This window comes from Theropithecus gelada, chromosome 3 (assembly GCF_003255815.1).
Source record: "Theropithecus gelada isolate Dixy chromosome 3, Tgel_1.0, whole genome shotgun sequence".
Classification (NCBI taxonomy): domain Eukaryota; kingdom Metazoa; phylum Chordata; class Mammalia; order Primates; family Cercopithecidae; genus Theropithecus; species Theropithecus gelada.
This window is the reverse complement of record NC_037670.1, coordinates 107,294,354-107,309,558: the sequence shown is the minus strand read 5'-3', so window position 1 is coordinate 107,309,558 and position 15,205 is coordinate 107,294,354. Positions and strand designations below refer to the sequence as shown.

Genomic DNA, 15,205 nt, shown 5'->3' with positions numbered 1-15,205 from the left:
CACTATATGCATACCTTTTCCCTGTCCTCTGTCCTGCCCCTGCAAGATGCAGTAACACTTCCTTTTCTACAGGATCAGGCACCTGGTCACCAGGGTCCTTCCTGGCCAACACCAAGAAAACATTTTTCAGCTGTATGAGAGTAGTATAGTGGCCAAAAACCACCTGAGTCAGATTGCCTGGGTATCACTTATCAGAGGTGTGACCTTAAGTAAATCACTTAGTCTGTTTTTCTCTGTTTTATCATCTGTAAAATGGGGAAAATGATACTACTTAGAATTAAGTGAAAAAATGCATATGTTATATTTATCACACATAGTATATAAAATTATTATTAATAGCCATCTGTCTTTTAGGAGGCAGATAGTTAATAAACTAATAAAACATGGAAGTCATTTCTTCTAATTTTTATTTTTATTTTTTATTTTTATTCTTTGTTTTTTGAGACGGAGTCTCGCTCTGTCACCCAGGCTGGGGTTCAGTGGCACAATCTCGGCTCACTGAAACCTCCGCCTCCCGGGTTCAAGCAATTCTCCTGCCTCAGCCTCCCGAGTAGCTGGGATTACAGGCATGCACCACCATGTCTGGCTAATTTTTATATTTTTAGTAGAAACAGGGTTTCACCATGTTGGCCAGGCTGGTCTCAAACTCATGACCTCAGGTAATCCACCTGCCTTGGCCTCCCAATGTGCTGGGATTACAGGCATGAGCCACTGTGCCTGACCTCCTTTTTATATGAAAGACATGACTTTCCGCTGAACTCTGGTGACTGAAACAATAAATAGGGTCACCCTTCAAGTAAGCCCCTGTTATATAGCTACAGGAAGTGTCATAATCTCTTACTACCCAACAATACTGCAGTATGCTAACCACAATCCTGCCTCACCTAGGCTGGACCTTCGCCCAGGCTACTCCTTCACCCAGGCTGCTCTCTCTGCCTGAAATGCTGTCACACCACCCCATTCCCTCCTCACTGACTCCCTGCACATATCCACATGACTAGTGCTCAACAATAGCTCTCCACTCCTGTGCATCCCAGCTCTTTGCAGTTAGGTGGGTTCATGAACACATACAGGTTGATGATCTGTTAACAGCAAAGGAAAGCACTGCACATCCTTCCCTTTTGATGGAGAATATAGCAGCCATATGGGGTTTCATAGACCTTTATCATCAAGAGTACAGTTGCCCTGGAAAACAGACTTTATCCAAGCAAGAGACAAACTTTTAAGTATCAAGCCACTGTGATCTGTGGGCTGCTTGACCACAGCATAAGCCTGGCCCATCCTGAAAAATGTATACCTCTCATGCCCCAGTCCCATCCCCACTCTATCTCCCCTCTCCCTGACTCCCGCCAGCCAAATTTTTAGATCATGACTTATATGTTCCTCAGATAAGCCTAATGGTCATTCTTTCTAGGTAGGTCCCACTCTTGCTATTCTCTATTACAGAGTCTAGCTCTTTCTTTAAAATTATTTTCCTCATAATTTGTAATTACATATTTACACATTTGTCCACTTCTCTCTTCCTTGTCTCCACCACTAGACTGTTAAGATCCACCAGAGATCTATAATTATGATCATCTAGGCTTTACTTGCCAAGAAAATAGGTAAATCAACCAGGGCTTAGAATATTACTAGGGCTTATAGGACAGTATTTATACCTATATTTTAATGAATGAACATTGCTCCATCAAAAGAAGTATACAGGCTGGGTGTGGTGGCTCACGCCTGTTATCCCAGTGCTTTAAGAGGCCTAGGCAAGAGGGGGATCACTTGAGCCTAGGAGTTAGAGACCAGACTGGGCAACATAAGGAGACTTTTTCTTAAAAAAAAAAAAAAGAAAAAAAAGAAAAAAAAATTCACTGAGTGTGGTGGTGCATGCCTGTGATCCCAGATACTTGGGAAACTGATGTGGGAGGATGGTTTGGGCTTATGAGGTCAAGACAGCCATGGGAGGATGGTTTGGGCTTATGAGGTCAAGACAGCCGTGAGCCATGATTGAGCTACTGTACTCCAGCCTGGGCAACAGAGCAAGACCCTGTCTCAAAATAAAAAAAAAAAAAAGTATACACACAATGCATACAATGGCAGGAAATGTGTGGTTTCATAATAGGAATGAGGAATCAAGGGAAGGACAAATTCCACTGAACCCTGTGCTGGGCCAGAAATTTTGTGCACAGAGGATATTCATGGGCATTAAAAAATCATATCTAAGAGAAAAACAGCAGACTCTTGAGCAAGAGCCAACAGATGGAATCCCTGTTATGATCTCTTCCATCCTGGAAAGCTGTGCACAAGCACCAGGGTCCTCCATGGAGGAAGAAGGAGCAGGAGTGGGTGACATGGAAGGGTTTGGATATTTTAGCAGCCTGGGGACACAGTACCTCAGTCCACCCCACAGGCAGCATCGTTGATTGTGAGGACCACTTCTCTGTTATTCATGGACATGGCCATCATCCTGAACCCCACTCCACCCCCGCAAAATAAATAAAAGGCAAAAAAGGAAAAAGTGGAAAATATAGGTGCATTTCTATCTTGGAAAGATTATAAAATTTGAGGACTTTTCTCCTTTCTCTGGAGAAAACTGTCTTCTGCACACAGTATGGGGCAAACTACAGAGAATCAAGGGGAATAATGAATTCATAGAATTGCATCTTGAGTATTTCACTATGAACTGTCACTTGATATTCTCTTTCCTTTTCAGGCCATCAGTTTCTGCCATCACTTCTATGTATAGAGAAAAGGACATGCACTAAAACACTGGGTCAGGAAACTGGTCACTTAAATGCCTTTAGTTCTAACACTTGATGTCTCTATCTTTGGAGCAGTTTTGTATGGCAGCTACAGCTAGATAATATGTTTAGGTGACGTTAACAGCTAAGTATATAACAGACATTTACCATTTTATAGTTATCCAGCACTCAATTCTCTCCACACATACATAGCTTCCTAAAAACACCCCATTCTCTCCTTGGGGATAACTCAAATGGTGTGTGGTCTTAGTGGGAGGACACTAAGTGCCAGCTCTCACTGTCATTTCCTACTTCAGAAGCTGGGGAGCCTGCTCCTTCCTCCACCAGCTCCCTGTTATAGCCAGGGGGCCAGGCAGTCAAACATCACTCTTGGGACTGTAAATCCTAAGTGAGTGATGGAAGAGGACGTGGACAGACACCAAATCCTTTGTAGCAGCACCTGGGGTCCAGCTACTGAGTTAAAGCCTCAATCAACTTTAAGGTCCTGATGCCAGAGATGTCCTAGCTTCTGTTACTTTCTCAGGTTCCTCTTCATCTGTGAACTCCCATATCCTGCCAGTAAATTCTCATTTGGCATAACGTATTTAGGGTTGGATTCTGTTGCAGGCAACCAAGAACTCACACCAGGGCTGTTACATACAGCTATGTAGGCTGTACTCTGTACAAGAGAATCCAGCGAAAGAAACCAGAGGCTGAAATCTAGCCTGAGCTCCATTTGCCAAATTCGTGAGGCTAAATTCTCCTGCAGGAAGGGGTGAAATTTTCCAGTTTACATAGAGGCATTGTTTAGGCTGACAGTGGCCCTGCCCTTGACCCATACATCCCCATTTTCTAGGTATGAAATAAAGACCTAGAGATTAAGTCATTGACAGTTTTATGATTATAGTAATGCAATAACATTGCACTGGGCTCTTCTGCTGCCTTTCTCTCTACCTATATATAGGCTAAATGATTGAACAACCTCTTTATTCCTGCAGGGAAAATGTGAAAGAAGAAGGAATGTTCCTGCAACAATTCATCCTCCTATGATAAGGCTGACCAGTCTGCTACCTATTATTTGCCCACAATTATTAAAAGAGTTGAAATTTAAATGTAAAATATGTGTATAAATGTAAAATATGTGTATGATACTCAGTGCTAAGCTACAGTTTTTAATAGCTAACCCTTTACATTCATTAACAATGGCAGAAAAACAAGTAAAGGACTCAAGAACTTTCCATTAATTACCTACAAGTTACATTTCTGACAATTTTATTGAGAGATATCATGGAACGGTAAAGATGACAAATTTTGCTGTGCAATGCTCTATTCCAACCTCTTCAATTTTCCCATGATTATTTTACATTTCCCATATATTTTTCTCTCATGTTACATCACAAATTTATACAGAGGATCTATGGGCTAGTATATACCATGCCTAGCATGTGAACAGCATTTATTGTTAAGAAGGAAATTAGAGAGTCACCACTCCTTCCATTAGGAATCTAACAGTTCTGCTTCCTTTCCTTTACAGAGTTTCCTTTTACCATATTAAATCCTCCAGTCTTCCTTTCATGTTACTTTAAGACACTGATCAAAATCTTTTGTTCCTACTTCCATTCCCCATAAAAGAAAATTAGATTTGTTTTCAGGCTTTAATCCTGCTAAGATAAAGCAAATCAGCCCTGTTTTCATTACTGTCCAGTCAGTTCCATCAATCACCAAAGGGAATCACTAAAAGCAATCAGCGAACAAGGTCAACAGCACTCAGCAGAGGGCCAGCGCAATGGTACTTTAGCAGATCAAAATGAAGACTGGGAAAAGGATGACAGTGCTTCACAGCCGTAAGAGGCCCAGGACAGCTTCTCAGGAGTCATCTCTAAATAGAGAGAAGATAATCGAGAGAAGGGAATTATCTTTATTGTGTAACAGGTCTCCCGACATGAAGCTTGTTAAGGTAACAAAGAGCTAAAAGGTTCAGTTGGTGGTTAGCATCATCTTTTCTTGGTACAGTGACTCAGGTTTTGGACTTTGAGACAAAGGCCTTAATTTCATAGATCTTGTTCTTCTCTAGCAGTTTGTGTTGTCACATCTGATAAACAATTACAGAATCTCTCACAAAGAGCTATAGATATCATTTAGGGTTAACTGGTTGCAAGCAACACAAGATAACTTTGATTAACTTCAGCAGAAAGGGGATTGATTGAAAGGAAGTGAGAGAGGTATTAGAATCCATGATGAGACTGAAGAGCCATGCCTGGAGATAGGCTCAAAGGTGGGGAGAAGGTCTCAGAGCAGGAACTATTCAGTGGTCTGGGCTGAATGAATTGACAGTTTGCCTCATCATTATTATCTCTGCTTAAGAAAGTCCTCAGTTGGCCTCACCAAGACAGCAGAAAAATGAAGGAGAGTGGGGAAGGGGAGTAGGGAAAGGAGGTGATGATATTAATTACCCATAAAAAATCTAGATGTTATTAGCAACATAAAGGACAATGTGTTCCCAGTAGCCAAGATAAAACCAATGTCCACTATAGTATTAAAAAAGAAGTTTTCACCCTAAAGTCCAGGAGCAATCTACTTAACTTGCATTAACAAACATCACATAAAGCACACGTACGTTTTTCATATGTGAACTAACAGACTAGTTTCAGTGAATACAACGCCTGATGCTTGGTAGCTGCTCAATAAATATTTGTTGAATGAATAAATTTCTTTTGCAATGTTATTTGTTCTCATACTTTCTTTATGCCATTTATATTTCCTAATATCTAGCAAATATTCCATATTCAAAATTAGTGAAATAGAACCTCTAAAAGAGAAAGCTCAGTGCAGTGAGAAGAGTACCCAATTTGATTCATTTCTTGATTCTGCTCAGTGTGACCTTGGGGATGGGTCACAATGGCTTTGAGGTTATTTCTTCATCTGTAAAATGAAGTGGTAGAGGTAGATGCCTTTTAAGCATCCATCCAATTCTGTAAGTCTAACATCATGGTCACAAATATATAGATGACAGAGACTCAGAAAACTTGGGAAAAATGTTTATAATTTTCACAGTATGAAGTGGTTGTACCCTGAATCTGGACAGAAAGTAAAACCTAACTTACTTGGTAGTATTTAGGAGAAATTGCCAATATTGTAGAACATCTAGATCACTGTTATCAAACTTTAAAAGAAAGGCAGCAGAATCAAGTTTTCAAATGAAATTGTATGTTGAATTCCAATGTCTAAAACAAATAAAAGTCAAACTACTCTGACTGAAACAAAAGAGGGGTGCCTAGAGCCTCATAATCACACCCTTTCCCACAGTTTCCTGGGAACACCATTTGACATCACTTATTTAATTCCTGATTGACTATCCCTAAATTTTTCTGTACCTTGAAATAGTTTTAAAATGAGATATCAAATTTAATTTGGATGAGAAAAATTAAGAAAAAAAGCTTTCCATGGAAAAATAAAAGCATATATGCTCTCTTTCAGAGTCAGTTGACTTAAAGACAATTTTATTAGTCTACAACAATAAATTTTAATTTGTAAAGCAGAATAAAATCGAGCAGCATTGTTTGATAAAACAGTCTTGGTCTAGACCCTACATTATGAACTAGCATTATATAGACTTGCATCAAATGGTGAAAACTTAGCTTCCAAAACAAGACTTATTTAACAAGTTAAATTATAAAATATGAAGAAACTTCTTCAATATATAAATCAATAGCTTTTTTTCAACTGTCTTACTTAAGAGGAATGATGTATATGTCTCTGAAACCAAAATAATTTTGCACATGCCTTTTTTAATCACCAAAGAAGTAACTGCTGAAAGATATAAAAGACATAAACACAAATTGTCATCTCTGTGGCTCATTGTAGTGGCCTTCTTAGCTTTAGCAAAAAGAAGCAATTGCTCTTCTCATAAAATCACTGTCCCGTCCATTCCACTACTTTGAAATATCATCATCGAAATCATTAAGACACATCCTATTAATTTGGACCATGGATTTCTATACATAAAATACCAACCATAGTCTTTGTTTTTGAGTACGAGCTTTGAAAAATTAAAACATCTTTGTTAAATCTTTATTTAGGAACCCTAACATAGACAAAAGCACATCATTTATACCTTAAATAAGGGATTAATCTTGGTGATCGATTTGTTGAATAGTTATTGAGCTTTAATGATGCCATATTTTTAGTCATATTTTGATTAAGGTATAAATGATAAATGATTTTTAGTCAAAGCAAAAAGCAATGAAGATTTTTCTGAAAGACATTTCACCATAGGCAGCAACAAAAAAAGTATATTTCTTAGTCGTTAGTGATTCGATTGACCTCTTTTGGCAGGATATAAGGTTTAAATTGTCTAGGCACAACCAATTAGATATGAAATGACTTATTACATGGATTTGTGACTCACAATCAAAAAGGAAGGCAAAGCCCATCTCTCACTGTTATAAAAGGTCTCTACTGTTTCCTAATCTATGCTGATTCTGCCAATCATCCTTCTGATCTCTTGATTCAATGGTTTCAAGATTCACTTTATAGCAAATATTTAAGACACACCAAGTGATGTAGCAGATGCGATTGGTGCCCTGCCCTTATTTCTTCATCATTTACAATCAGAGCTCCACTTTCAGCTGCCAGCGACTGTAATTCTGTCTGAATACTTTCTATGGTAGCCAGAGCCTACTCTGCCTACACATGGGTCATACCAGAAGATACTGGGGGATTTTCCCAAGTAACTCTCAACCAATGACTGACGAGTTGATAAATACTCTGGCTTGCCTCCCCTAGGACAGGATAACTCTAAGATATGTTGTATATAGCCTCCTAGAGTTCCCAAGTGGAACTGAAGTTGAATTGCTTATGGTGTAACTTGCTAGATATATACTCTTTTTTAGCTTCTCTCTCTTTCCTGACTCACTTCCCCATTCCCCTAGCACTTCTGTAATAAAATACTCACATTTGAATCCTTATTTCTATTCTAAGTTGCTTCTGAGACCAACCCACAGTAAGACAAGGGGATATAAACATGAATACAATGGGAGTTCTACTTTTAAGGAATACTGTCTATAACAGAAAACCATTAATAAACACAACCAACAACAAAAACAGTAACTAAGAGGAGAAATACACAATGTTACATTGTAAACAGGGGTGTGCTGGCCCAGGTGAAGATGATAATCTAGAGTTTCAAATGTTTTGTGCACCACTGGAATGTTAGCTAATGGTTCTTCCTGTAATTCTAAATATCATCCTCATCGGTGAAAAGTGACAAGACTTTCTCTAATAGTCACCTAGTCTAAGAAAGTCATCTTACAAGGGTAACAAAGAGGGTAGGAGTATAAGTTTTCTTCAATTTCATGACAGCTAAAGAGGAATCAGAATAACATTATAACGAATTCTACCTGACCAGTGAATTAAAGCTATAGCTAATATAAAATAGAATTTATCCTTGTATCCACCTTTTTGACAACCCATCAACCCTCTAGGCAAATATGTGGAGAGCAAAATGAAATCAATATTCTGGCTACTGTTTGTCATTAGTTTCTGACACACAAGGAGTTGGCCATTGCAATGCAACAGCAGTGAACAAAAAAATCAGGCAGTATTGGAGAGCAATTTTTAGGAGGTCGTGTTGTAGAACAATCAAGTAGATACCTTAGCTTAAATGATCAGGGAAGGCCTGACTTAAGCGGATGAGGAGGGCAAGCATCCCAGGGAACTACTGGTGCAAAAGCACCTGGCCTTTGCATGTTCAAGCAACTGCATGTAGTTTAATCACTTTCTGCTTGGGTCATTTATCTTTGATTTACTCTTCAGAAGTGATCAAAATATGGCAATACTGAAAATCAAATGGTGTGTGTCAATAAGATTGGCAGGAGCCAGACTACATTGGGCTTTACAAGTAGTTTAGATTTTGTGCTGCTTTAAGTACTGACAGCATTTAAGGAAAACGGTGACATTATCTAAATTTTAACAATGTGGTGTTTTTTTTAGATTAGAGGGCAGAAAGAGAAGAAGCAGGGAGACCAGCTAGGTAATAATTGCAGTAAATCCTAATAAGCAATAGTGGTAGTACTAATACTAGTAGTGGGAGTACTCAATTTAAGCTATTTCTGGGTACAAGTAACAAAACACCCAACCTAAGATGTCTTAAATGAGGACGTTTGGTTTTAGGTCTTACGTTTAAGTCTTTAATCCATCTTGAGTTAATTTTTGTGTAAGGTGTAAGGGATCCCAGTTTCAGCTTTCTGTGTATGGCTAGCCAGTTTTCACAACACTGTTTATTAAATAGGGAATCATTTCCCCATTGCTTGTTTTTGTCAGGCTTGTCAAAGATCAAATGGTTGTAGATATGTGGTGTTATTTCTGAGGCCTCTGTTCTGTTCCATTGGTTTACATATCTGTTTTGGTACCAGTACCATGCTGTTTTGGTTACTGTAGCCGTGTAGTATAGTTTGAAGTCAGGTAGTGTGATGCCTCCAGCTTTGTTCTGTTTGCTTAGGATTGTCTTGGCTATGCAGGCTCTTTTTTGGTTCCATATGAAATTTAAAATAGTTTTTTCCAATTCTATGAAGAAAGTCAAAGGTAGTTTGATGAAAACAGCATTGAATCTACAAATTACTTTGGGCAGTATGGCCATCTTCACAATATTGATTCTTCCAATCTATAAGGATGGAATGTTTCTCCATTTGTTTGTGTCCTCTCTTATTTCCTTGAGCAGTGGTTTGTAGTTCTCCTTGAAGAGGTCCTTCACATCCCTAGGTATTGTAGTTCTCCTTGAAGAGGTCCTTCACATCCCTAGGTATTGTAAATTGCAGTCCTAGGTATTTTATTCTCTTTGTAGCAATTGTGAATGGGAGTTCACTCATGATTTGGCTCCCTTTTTGTCTGTTCTTGGTGTATAGGAATGCTTGTGATTTTTGCACATTGATTATGTATCCTGATACTTTGCTTAAATTGCTCATTAGCTTAAGGAGATTTTGGATTGAGATGATGGGGTTTTCTCAATATACAACCATGTCATCTGCAAACAGAGAAAATTTGACTTCCTCTCTTCCTATTTGAATGCCCTTTATTTCTTTCTCTTGCCTGATTGCTCTGGCCAGAACTTCCAATACTATGTTGAATAGGAGTGGTTACAGAGGACATCCTTGTTTTGTACCGGTTTTCCAGTTTTTGCCAATTCAGTATGATATTGGTTGTGAGTATGTCATAAATAGCTCTTACTATTTTGAGACCTAAAACCATAAAAACCCTAGAAGAAAAGCTAGGCAATAACATTCAGGACATAGGCATGAGCAAAGGCTTCATGACTAAAACACCAAAGCAATGACAACAAAAGCCAGAATTGACAAATGGGATCTAATTAAACTAAAGAGCTTCTGCACAGCAAAAGAAACTATCATCAGCGTGAACAGGCAACCTACAGAATGGGAGAAAATTTTTGCAGTCCATCCATTTGACAAAAGAGAGATTGTATCTTTTGAATAGATAAATATCCAGATTCTACAAAGAACTTAAACAAATTTACAAGAAAAAAACAGCCCCATCAAAAAGTGGACAAAGGATATGAACAAACACTTCTCAAAAGAAGACATTTATGTGGCCAACAAACATGAAAAAGTGCTCATCATCACTGGTCATTAGAGAAATGCAAATCAAACCACAATGAGATACCACCTCACGCTAGTTACAATGGCAATCATTAAAAAGTCAGGAAACAACAGATGCTGGAGAGGATGTGGAGAAATACGAATGCTTTCACACTGTTGGTGGGAGTGTAAATTAGTTCAACCATTGTGGAAGACAGTGTGGCGATTCCTCAAGGATACAGAACTAGAAATACCATTTGAACCAGTGATCCCATTACTGGGTATATACCCAAAGGATTATAAATCATTCTACTACAAAGACACATGCACACGTATGTTTATTGCGGCACTGTTCACAATAGCAAAGACTTGGAACCAACCCAAATGGCCATCAATAATAGACCGGATAAAGAAAATGTGGCACATATACACCATGGAATATTATGCAGCCATAAAAAAGATCAGTTTATGTCCTCTGCAGGGACATGGATGAAGCTTGAAACCATCATTCTCAGCAAACTAGCACAAGAACAGAAAAGCAAACACCGCATGTTTTCACTCGTAAGTGGGAGCTGAACAACGAGAATGCATGGACACAGGGAGGGGAATCACACACTGGAGCCTGTCAGGGGGTGGGAGACTAGCGGAGGGATAGTATTAGAAGAAATACCTAATGTGATAGGGTGATGGGTGCAGCAAACCACCATGGCATATGTATACCTATGTAACCAACCTGCACATTCTGCACATGTACCTCAGAACTTCAAGTATAATTTAAAAAATAATAATAATGACGTGTGTAGGCTGGTTTCACAGGAAGCCTAGTCCTAGAGCAAGCTCAATGACATCATTAAAGAATCCTCTTCCAGACTTTCTAATCTTCACCCTCAAATTGGAATAGCTATTATATGACTGTCACTAGCAATTGAGACAAGCTGCTCCCTTATTTATATTTGGAGGGAAAGGCTGGCCTTATGTGCTATTTTATGAAGCAGGATTTTTCTTTGTCAGATGCTCCTAGCCCTCCTTTTGATTCATTGCCCCAAATTTATTTAAAGCTGTCCATCCTTGTATCCAATCACTTGCACGGGGCACAGGATTACTAAGATTGGCTTAAGATAAAGCAGACCTCACCCTGAGCTGGGAATGGTGTTGGCTTGCCTTGAGTCACATGGCCCATGTGAAAGGACGGATATCTAAGGGTTGGTGGGGCAGGGGAGATGAGTATTCAACAGGAAAGGGGAAGGGAAGAATGGAAAAGGCAAGCAGTGTACTAACTACATGAAATATACATTTGAGGTAGAGTTAATAGAGCTCACCAATGGATTGGGTATTGGGAGAACAGAAGATTCAGTAAGTTTCTGTATTTTGGCTTAAACAATTGGGTTGGATGTGGGTGTATTTACTGAGGTGGGGAAGACTGGAGGAAAGATCAGGTTTGAAAAGGATAATGAAGGCTTCCAAACAAGTTAATTTTAAGATACTCAGACATGGAGAGGTAATCAAGTTGTTAGCTGAATATATGAGATTAGAGTTTCAGGGACAGGCCAAACAGAAGAGATTTGAAATCATACATGTGGAATTTGTTTAAAAGCAGCTGACACTTGTGAGATTACTCAAGAGAACATATGGATATAGCAAGAAGTAAACTCAGGAGACTTAAAGGCAGAGTGCAATAGGAGCCATTAAGGTAGTTGGAAAATCCAGTCCCCAGCATCATGTGTATGGGTGGAAAGAGGGTGGTGTTGTCAGCTCTCTGCCAAGTGGGTGGGATGTGTTACCTCTCTCAAAATGGGAAGTGTGGAACAGGAAGGATATGTTTAAAAATATACAGTGCAGACGACAACATGGTGTAGAAAGTATTAATAATATAACATTCAATCTTTCAAAAGGGAGTTGGCTCATTATGATAGTCCTCTAAATTAAACTTTTAGTGGGAATCGGATGGACATGGCATCCCCTACAGCAATTCTATGCCAAGGCCTAATGAAAAATACTGACCATTATTACATCTACAATTTGATTTCAAACACAACTGAATTTTGGAAAATAATTATGAAAAACTACAGGGGAAAAAAGGGAGTCATCGCTAACAGAAACATTTATGTCTGTATCAACAAAATCTTCTACCATGAAGCAAATTTGCAGTAAACTTCATTTGTTCTGTGTATCTACTCAACTAAAATTTAAGGAGCATTTATGTGAGACTATATTAAGTGCTGTTGAAAGAGAAACCCTAAGTTGTGTAGAAGAGACCCTTCCATTGAAGATTTTGTTTTGTTTTGTTTTGTTTGAAACCACTTCCTAAGTGACTATGGGCAAATTATTCAGAATCTTGGTGCTTTTCTTCATATATGAAATGTACATGATAACGTTACCTATCTCAGGGTTGTTGTGAAGACTAACACATATAAATAGCTGAGAACAATGTCTGGTACATATAAGCATCAGTTATTAAGGGGATGTAAGGCAACTTCCATATAAGTGGTAGCATGGCTCAGTAATAAATAAATAAATAAATAAATAAATAAATAAATTTGATTACTTGATTATCACATGCTAATCTTCAGCTCAACCCTGCAGGGATTCTTTCCACTTTATAGAACAGGAAAACCGTTAACAGGCTGTTCTGAAACTTAACACACAACTAATAAGTGGTCTAATTATGAGTCAAACCTTAAAGTAACATCAGAACTCATGCACTTTCCAAAATATCATGCAAGAAACCCAAGAGTCCAGAAACCTAGATTCTAGCTCTGTATATGCCTCCTATTAGCCATTGCAATCCTGGGCCCTTTTACTTCCTTACTGTGAGACTGTTTTCTGTTTGACAAAATGTTTACAATAAATAGGCCTCTCCTCCCTGCTTCACAGGGTGGGTCACTGTGAAGGTCAAATGAGAGAAATCTATAAATCGTAAAATTTCAAATAATAATTTTTTTCATCTGCCTGACTAATCTCCTTTCCTACTTCGGATGTATTTTATCATCCTGATGCCAAATACCAAGTACCCAATCCTTAACAACAACTACCAAATTTTGATATTTAATTAAGGACAAAACACTGGATAACTACAAATAACCCATTAAAGCCTCTGCTCAACTCCTCTGAGGTTTCAAAATTATACCTCAACAATTTAAAATCATCACATCAAGTGGACATCATTCAGGCCATCAGTTAGTAATGTCAGTAATCTGACACTGTTAGGGTGACCATATCCTGTAACCATAGACCAAAATACTGAGAAAATGCACATCAAAATACTTCTTAGCATGTTACAACATTAACATGGCTGCTTGTCCTTCATTATATTTATAAAAATACCACTCATCCATTCAAAACTTTTATACTTTCCAAAGTTCTTTGGTGTTTCTTATTCCATTTGATCATCTAGCAGTTCTGTTAGGCAGGCAAGGTAGGTTTATGCTTGTCTTATGTTCAAAATCATTTTGAAGTATAACTTGTATTTCAGGCCACCAACCCCTATTTTGGTGTCTGCACTGCAATGTTACACACATTTTACATTTGAAACTACTCAACATTACAGATTGATTGTAGTTCTTAGTAATAACATTTACATTTGAAAATATTCCTAAAAAATATCCCGTACATTTAAGTCATCACAAAGAATCCTTTACAAATCAAATTAAATCTCTCATTCACAAAAGTAGATGTGGCAACAGCTATCACTCTGTGAAAACTCAGTTGTACTAAATAAGCCTGCTATGTAGTACCTCAAAATATGCACTTGTTGATAAAGTATCTTCAGCCCACTTCCTCAATTTTAATAGAAGATACCATTCTTAGAACTGTGATTAAACTACTTTGGACTTTAAGTACCAATAACACACTAACAACCATTAATAATATTATTAATGGCTCAGGAACTAAGTAAATTACAGCAATTTAAAATGATTAATATTTTTAAAACACAGGTTTTGAAAGGTCACCTTATAAATGTCAGCAAATGTTGCCTAAGCTATCAAAATACTGAAGCGATTAAGGTTCAACATGATGTAAAAGAAATTCCTTATAAAACAGAAGTAACAATTAATTGATGTGGTTTAAGAAAAGTACTGAATTGGGAATCAGGTTAAATCTACTCCAGATCATTTAACTTGAGCCTCACTCAGTTAACATTTAAAAAAAAAAAAAAAAAGTTTCATAATATGCAATTTTACCATCTATATATAATAAGGTTTTGGAAAATCATGAGAAGAAAATTGATTAGAGGCAAAAGATTAAGACTTCTGAACCAAACCAAGATTATATCAAAACATTTATTTTTTGTGTTACAAAAACACAAATAAATCCAAGCAGATAATGAAATAAACACTTTTTTTTTAGTGTCCCATCCTGGGTTTTCTATGTCCTAGAATTTATTAAGCAGGTCAAGTTCAGGCTACTTCAACACTTCTTCTGGATGCTATGAAGTCTCCATCTTATAACCATGTTTCTCTAGTTCAGCTCTACGATAAAACAGAAAGAACATCACCAGGCATTCTTTAATAACATTCTTTCAGAAATAATACAGTAAATAAATAAATAAATGAGCTTGAGACATCAGTTTACAATATCACTGAATAGTTTCATTTTTGTCTCTGAAGAAAAAAACTACATAAGAAAATTGGATATGAGTCAATATAATACTTAAAATTTTGCTTTTCCCATTAGTTAACTTATATTTTATCTTCCTTAATTGTCTTATAACTCTATTTGTAGAAGAAATGTGAAGGAGTTACTGCTATCCTTCAAATACTTTCCAAATGCCATATGAATGTTCTGTTCCTAATAAATATTTAAACATAAGTTTTGAGACTCATTAACCTCAGGCAAAGTACACATCACTATCAAACCAGATTTTATAATGATCATTACAGGTATTAT

At 37.6% G+C, this 15,205-nt stretch overlaps 1 protein-coding gene across 2 annotated transcripts in view; it reads right to left on the bottom strand.

The window, feature by feature from the left end:
* Positions 1-217: 217 nt before the first annotated feature.
* The window catches only part of SEM1 (SEM1, 26S proteasome complex subunit), a 36,604-nt gene continuing 21,616 nt past the window's right edge, over positions 218-15,205 (bottom strand). The window contains exon 3 of one of the 2 annotated variants that reach the window (XM_025380599.1): positions 218-1,185. In XM_025380599.1, coding sequence (XP_025236384.1) covers positions 1,086-1,185 — 100 coding nt within the window. In that variant the 3' untranslated portion in view covers positions 218-1,085. Of the gene's footprint in view, positions 1,186-14,579; positions 14,788-15,205 lie in introns of those variants that run through there. The other variant, XM_025380600.1, reaches the window with a different exon arrangement.